Below are 7,500 nucleotides of genomic sequence, written 5' to 3' on the forward strand. Positions count from 1 at the left end.
TGTGTATATATACTTATATATATGTATGTATGTATGTATACATAAGTATGTATGTGTATACATGTATGTATGTGTATGGATATATGTATATAATTCATATGTATATATATAATATATATATAAATATATATATTTATATGTGTGTGTGTGTGTGTGTGTGTCGGTGTGTTTGTCTGTGCATGTATATGTATATGAATATATATATATATATATATATATATATATATATATATAGTGTGTGTGTGTGTGTGCGTGTGTGTGTGTGTGTGTGTGTGTGTGTGTGTGTGTGTGTGTGTGTACACACATTTCTTTTGCTGTCTATCTAGCTTTCTATCTATTTCTATCTAAATATCTATTTCTCTCTCCCTCTCTCTTTCTTTCTCTTTCTCTCTCTCTCTCTCTCTCTCTCTCTCTCTATATATATATATATATATATATATATATATATATATATATACATATACATACATGTGTATATATTCATATATATACCTACATATACATATATACATATATATGTATATATACATATATATAAGTACACATATATGTACATATATGTATATATAAATGTTTATATACACATATATGTAAATATGTATATGTAGGTATATATATGATTATCTATATGTGTATACGATATATACATACATATATATGTATATATATATATATATATATATATATATATATATATATATATATATGATTGATACAGACGTTGATACCTCTCTCTCTTTCCCCCTATTCACTAATACACGAATAAAGAAGAAGAAAAAGTCCTTAAAGAGAATAGGTAGTAAAGTAAGTTAAACACAGGAAGCTCCAAGCAGGTTGGCGCGTCGGTGATGCTGCCAATGCTGAAATGTATTACAATTAGCATGTATTTGCAAAGCTAAGTCGTGAATTAGGACCTCTTGCAGCTGGAGATTTCTCAAGTCACGCGGTCTGGCTTGGGATAAGCTCAAGCAGGATTTACCTTTCAATATATATTTCTCTCTTTCTATCTGTATCTCTCTTTGTATTTCTCTGTATCTCTTTCTCTCTCTGTATCTATCTCTTTCTCTGTATCTCATTTTCTCTTTCTCTGCATCTCTTTCTCTCTCTGTATCTCTTTCTCTCTCTGTATCTCTCTCTCTGCATCTCTTTCTCTCTATATATCTCTTTCTCTCTCTGTATCTCTCTCTCTCTCTCTGTATCTCTCTCTCTCTCTATCTCTCTCTCTCTCTCTCTCTCTCTCTCTCTCTCTCTCTCTCTCTCTCTCTCTCTCTCTCTCTCTCTCTCTCTCTCTCTCTCTCTCTCTCTCTCTTTGCCTAACTTTCACACATGCACATTTAACACACACACACACTAACAAATAAGCAAACAAACAAACATTCAAGATATTTAGTCTCCCTCCTCCTCTCCCCTCTTCTATGTCTTGCCAGCAACGAGAAAAAAAGGACAACACGAAACAATTTATCTCCCCTCCCCCCCCTTTCCCCCTTGTGGTTTACCTTCCGTGCCCTGCCCCCCCCCCCCCTTTGCCCCTTGGCCCTCCCCCTCCCTCTTTCCCCACTTGTTTTCCCCTCCCCTCGTGGTCCCTCTCACGTGTCTTCCCCTTAACTTTCTTCTACTCCCTCTCTTCTCCTTCTCTTTTCCCCTCTTCGTTCAAGGCCCCTTTTCCCGTCTTTCATTTACGCCTCTTCCTCTTTTCGTTCATGGTTCCTCTCCTCTTCGCCCATTGTCGCTCACTCCTCTTTCCCCTACGCCCCTTCCCCTCTCCGCTCGTGGTCCTCTCCCCTCTCCTTCCATTTCTTCCTTCCTTCTCCCTCTCCTTCTATTTCTTCCTCCCCTCTGCCCTTCTCCCTCTCCTTCTATTTCTTCCTTCCCTCTCCCCTCCCCTCACCCCCCCCCCTCCCTTCCTCCCTCCCTATACCTGGGATATTTTCTCTCCCGGACGACATTCTCTAATGACTAAATTTGTCAGCTTTTTGTATAAAGGGAAGATTCTTGCCTGGCAACACGTATTCAGGGCTCGGGGAGGAACGTCAGAGGAAGTGTTTCGCGAAGCTCTGACATACTGATATGCGGTTTGTTTGCTGTTGTGTGTGTATGTGTGTGTGTGTGTGTGTGTGTGTGTGTGTGTGTGTGTTTGTGTGTGTGTTTGTGTGTTTGTGTGTTTGTGTGTGTGTGAGTTTGTGTGTTTGTGTGTGTGTGAGTTTGTGTGAGTGATTTGTTTTTAAGTGTGTGTGTGTTAAGGCGTGCTACTTAGCGATCATACAACTATTCTCTCAAACAACATTATCTATTCTGTAACTCACCTAGAAACAAAGATAAACAGAACAATAAAACCTTAAAAATGCCATTTTTCTTCTACACCTACACACATTCACCCCCCCTAAAAATCCCGTATCCCTTAGAATGTATCCTACCGTTATGTATCTCACGTATCTCTCTTCTCTGCCACAGGACCCTCGCTCGCCGACCCCAGCCAAGCCATCGCCTCTTGTGCAAGGGGAGAGGGTAAGTTCGCCTCCCTCCTTCGTGTCGCCTTCAATTGCAAAAGAAAAGTATAAGCAATAATGGGACAAATATCATTACTTTTTTTATGGGGTGATTAGAATGATAGAGAATGATTTTTCTTTACTTTTGTCAGACAGTTGAGGAACTCTTGAAGTTTTATATGTGTGATTTTTTTTTAGGTTTACTTATATTTGAGCAAAGTACTGTGATAATACTGGTGTTAGTTTTTGTATTCAGATATTTAACTTTCATCTGTTGATAGTATAGATGTAAAATATAAACACTGTGTTGACCAGAGTATATCACAGAGAAATTAGATATTAGCTTCTGGTTATACGAAAAAAAATATGAACTAGTGGTAGAAAAGAATCGAAAACTGTGACTTTTTATTTTGTCATGGCTAAGAATGCGAATTGTGATCCTTAACCGAAATAAGAAATATTGTTAACAACTTACAGATGTTTACTAACGAACGATTTTGGCAAGAAATACAACCCTAGCTTTGCGTAAACAATTTTTTCTCTCATTCTTTTCCTAAATATAACAAATACATTCACATATATCTTATGTACATCTAAAACAACTCTAATGAAATAGCATTTTCCTTAAAAGACAAGATCGTAACTCAAGATGAAAATGAAGATCTAGTTTGAAGAAGAAGGAGAGGCAAATTGCCTTAAACATCTGTTCGCATCTCAAACATGTGAGATCGTATCAGCTGTTCGATGTAAACAAAGGGAAAACAGCTGATTTAAGCACGCCTTTTAACGTCAGGGTTAGAGCAATATCATCCGTTTTGATTTCACCGAAAATAAAACAAGTGTGTAGTGTATGCGACGTATATATTCGGCCTCGCATTTCACACGAATGAGTTACATGAATGAACAAACTCGACTTTGTATGAATGAGAGAACTTTTGAACTCATCGCTCTTGTGGCAGTTAATGTCGCGGGGAGGCTCTGTGTTCAGATAAATTTATCTTTCCAATTAGATTAGAGAATTTTTCCCCTTCTTTGTTTCTTCTGCCTGTCCTCCTTCTCCTTAATTTTCTTCTCGTGTGTCTTCTGGTTTGTGTTTTTTTTTTTTTTTTTTTTTTTTTTTTTTTCCTCAGCTGCTCATTCTCTTCTCCCATCTTTTCGTTTCCGTTATTTGCCTTTGCCCTAATCTTGCTCCAACTTCTACCCTCCTCTTCTTCGTCCTCTTCTTTTCTTTTTCTTCTTCCTTTTCTCCTTCTTCTTCTTCTTCTTCTTCTTCTTCTTTTTCTTCTTCTTCCTTTTCTCCTCCTTCTTCTTCTCCTTCTTCTTTTCCTTGTCCTTCTCCTTCTTCTTCTTCTTCTTCTTCTTCTTCTTCTTCTTCTTCTTCTTCTTCTTCTTCTTCTTCTTCTTCTTCTTCTTCTTCTACTACTACTACTTCTTCTTCTCCTTCTTCTACTTCTTCTTCTTCTTCTTTTTCTTCTTCTTCTTCTTCTTCTTCTTCTTCTCCTCCTCCTCGTCCTCCTCCTCCTCCTCCTCCTCCTCCTCCTCCTCCTCCTCCTCCTCCTCCTCCTCCTCCTCCTCCTCCTCCTCCTCCTCCTCCTCCATCCTTGCTCTTCTTTCTGGAAAGATAAAGAACCATTTTATATATCAGTTCTACACAGAGACGTCTATGACAAAGAAAAAAAATCACAGTTTCTCGATATCTTATCATAATAAAAAAAAAAAAACTTTGCCACTAGCATCTCTCTCTCTCTCTCTCTCTCTCTCTCTCTTTCTAAAATCATAGTCCGAAAAAAACAACAACAATAATCTAGTATTCTTTTCCTTTTTTTCTTTTCTTGAAACTCCACACAGGACTTTCGTTCGCCGACCCCGTCTCGCCCTTTCCCTTTTAGACAGAAGGATCGGGTAAGTGAGGCAGACATCGGATTCGTTTTGGATTCCCTTATCTTGATGTTCTTTTGTTTTGTGTCCTTTTCTTTCTTTATGTTTACGTCTTGTTTCTGATGATGATGATGATGATGATGGGTGTGTGTATGTGTGTATTTACGTAAAAGGTGTGTTCGTTTCGTATGTTTTTTTATATGTATTTTCCTATTTGTCTTCCCCCTTTCTTGTCTTTTATTGTCGTTAGTATTATTCTAAAATCCTAGTTCGTATTTGTTTTAAATAGTGATGAGTGTATTCTTTTCGTTTGATTTGATTCCATTTTTTTTAGTTACTAGCCATGTTCGACTTTACTAAAATTCATATAAAAATCCATTTTCTCTTTTAAATATATTCTGCAATTATCCTGATGTTTTTCTGTTCAAATCGTTTTTTACCATTTTATTTTTCTCATTTTACAATTAGTGACTAGATGATTTAGTGTTTATTAGTTACTCAGTAACCCTGTTTTAGTTAAAGTTTAATCTCACATGCGTTTATTCTTCATGTATTTTTTTTTTTTTTTTTTTGTTCTTTAGTCTCTATTTACCATTATTTTGTTTGCTTTTGTTCTACATTTTTCACCATGGTTTTCCCCTCTCCCCCCCCCCCCCCCCGCCCCCTTCCAAATTCAGGATTCTTGCTCCCCCCACCACCACAGGGTCAGCCCCCTCATGCAGAGACAGAGGGTAAGTTAAACAAGTCGGCTGGCAGATGCGTGGAGATTGTGTATGTCTGTATGTCTGTCTGTGTGTGTGTGTGTGTGTGTGTGTGTGTGTGTGTGTGTGTGTGTGTGTGTGTGTGAGAGAGAGAGAGAGAGAGAGAGAGAGAGATTGAGTTAAAAAGAGAGTGAGAGAAAGAGAGTGTGTGTGTGTGTGTGTGTGTGTGTGTGTGTGTGTGTGTGTGTGTGTGTGTGTGTGTGTGTGTGTGTGTGTGTGTGTGTGTGTGTGTAGGAACGAGAAAGAGAAGAGAGTAAGAGATAGCGAAAGACACAGAAAGAGAGAAGGAAGAGAGGGAAAGCGAGAGAGACAGTCATGTTTAAAAAATAAAAGGATGAATATCATATCCCAGTTGCCAACGCCACGTAACCGATATTTGGTCATAGGCTTAGGCTTCGAACCCCCCCCCCCCCCCCCGCACCCCCTCCAAAGGACACTGACACTTGAAGCCTTTTTTTTAAGAAGCTTTAGTCAGCACAAGTTAAATTGGTGTTCATGTGACTAACTTTTCTTCACTCGTGGAGTAAGTTACGCTGTTATTTCTCTCTCTTTTTTTGTAAACTATGTCAGTTTTTTTTTATCACGTTTACTTATTTTGATATTTTTACTTTCTCTTGTGAATTTTGAGTTATGATAAATTGTAATAGAGAAATTTAATTGTATTTTTCCTTAACTTATCCACAAAATAATTCATTCACTTATTCAAGATACCTGATTAGATTTTTTTTTTTTCATTGCTCACGATAAACGTAACTCAATATTCATTTGCAAATTTTCATACTACTGAAAAAGGCTCTGATGATAAAACACACACTGCACGCACTCGATGGACTTTGAAATAGATCCTTGACTTTCGCGATAACTTAACATGCTCCTTAGTCATATATACATGTTTTTTTTTTTTTTGTGTGTGATCATCTCATTACTCTATTTCTTTATCCATTTCCATTTTCATTATCTACTTTTTTTCATTTTTTTTTTCTTTTATTTGGTTTTGGTTTTATTCCCGTTTTTCGGTCCTTTGATTTTCTCTGTACTGTTCCTAACTTTTATTTTCTTATTAATACAGTTTTTTTTTTTTTTTTTATCTTCCTGTCTCTGTCCTTTACGATTTTCAAATACGTTTTGTGAATATATTTTTCACACGATATTTTGTACTCTAAGGGTAGAGTAAATTATATATTTTTTAAAATTTTCTGTGACTACTTTTTTCTCCTTTTTTCTATATAAAATCCAAAATAGTCTTAAGATTAAATCTTTGTTCCACAGTTTAAACACAATATTCAAAGGCTTGCTACAGTCAGTCATGCATTCATAGCATGGTCTGTGCACGATTAAATATTCCCAAGCTGTGATGTCTACATATGAATGCTTCAGTGCTTCACTGGTTCACTGTTCATTCTAAACTTCCTGTGCTTCAATTTGATTAATTGAAAACCTTACGTATTTTTGCCACTTTTTTTTTTTTAGTTTTTTTCTTGTACTTTTCTTAAAGATTTGTTGTGCAAATTTCCTAGGAATTTTAAGCCCATGAGATGATGTTATTGCTGATGCTTATAATCCTTCCCCTTCTCTTCTCCCTCTTTTTTCCTTCCTCTCTCTCTGTCTCTCTCACTCTTTCGTCCTTCCTTGTTCTGCTTCTTTTGGAAATATAGAGTACAGGATCACCGGTCCCTGCCAGGCCTAGGCCTACCTCTCTCCACTTGCCGAAGGATAGGGTGAGTCTACCTTGTAGGCCTACTGTCCCACGAAACTTCCTGGTCAAGCCCGTTTTTTTTTTTTTTTTTTTTTTTTTCTCGATCTCTCGCTCTCTCTCTTTCTCTCTCTTCTAATTCCCCATTTTTTCACCCCTGTTTCCCTTAGCACTTCCGGTCATTGCTTGAGACGTACCCCGTTCTTAACCCTTTAATTCTCCAGTTCTCACCCTCTGATCATTTAAATTCTCATAGTTTCTAGTGTCTCTGCAGGCATCTAGCTTTCGAAGTAACTGTCTTTGACGCTGACCTCATCATCTAAATCTTTCCATTGTTTCAGCCAAACACATAACATTTAATCTAACATTAAACTTCGCATTTCTTTCTCTCTTTTGTTTTTGTGACGTTACTTCTTTTAGACATAACACCGCTGACTCAAATGCAGGGACGGTTGGTGGCGGAATTCAAAAAATTAAAACTAACGTTTTTTTTTTTTTTTTCACTGGAGACTACGACAGTCCAGAATACAGTGTATATGATATATTTAATGTTTGTGTTAATTTCAGGTTATAAGGATAGAAAGGAAAATATATATATATATATATATATTTCAAGGTATAGAGGTGTATATACTCCAAAAACCGTCTCTCCATTTTCAGACGAAAAAATATTGACTTTATT

At 36.9% G+C, this 7,500-nt stretch overlaps 1 protein-coding gene across 1 annotated transcript in view; it reads left to right on the forward strand.

Annotated features, from left to right (window-relative positions):
• Window positions 1-7,500, forward strand: part of LOC125042099 (vegetative cell wall protein gp1-like) — a 24,580-nt gene that overhangs the window by 5,711 nt on the left and 11,369 nt on the right. Inside the window, exons 6-7 of the mRNA XM_047637566.1 lie at window positions 2,452-2,505; window positions 4,335-4,388. Coding sequence (XP_047493522.1) covers window positions 2,452-2,505; window positions 4,335-4,388 — 108 coding nt within the window. The remainder of the gene's footprint in view (window positions 1-2,451; window positions 2,506-4,334; window positions 4,389-7,500) is intronic.

The sequence above is a fragment of the Penaeus chinensis genome, chromosome 31, assembly GCF_019202785.1.
Source record: "Penaeus chinensis breed Huanghai No. 1 chromosome 31, ASM1920278v2, whole genome shotgun sequence".
Taxonomy (NCBI): Eukaryota; Metazoa; Arthropoda; class Malacostraca; order Decapoda; family Penaeidae; genus Penaeus; species Penaeus chinensis.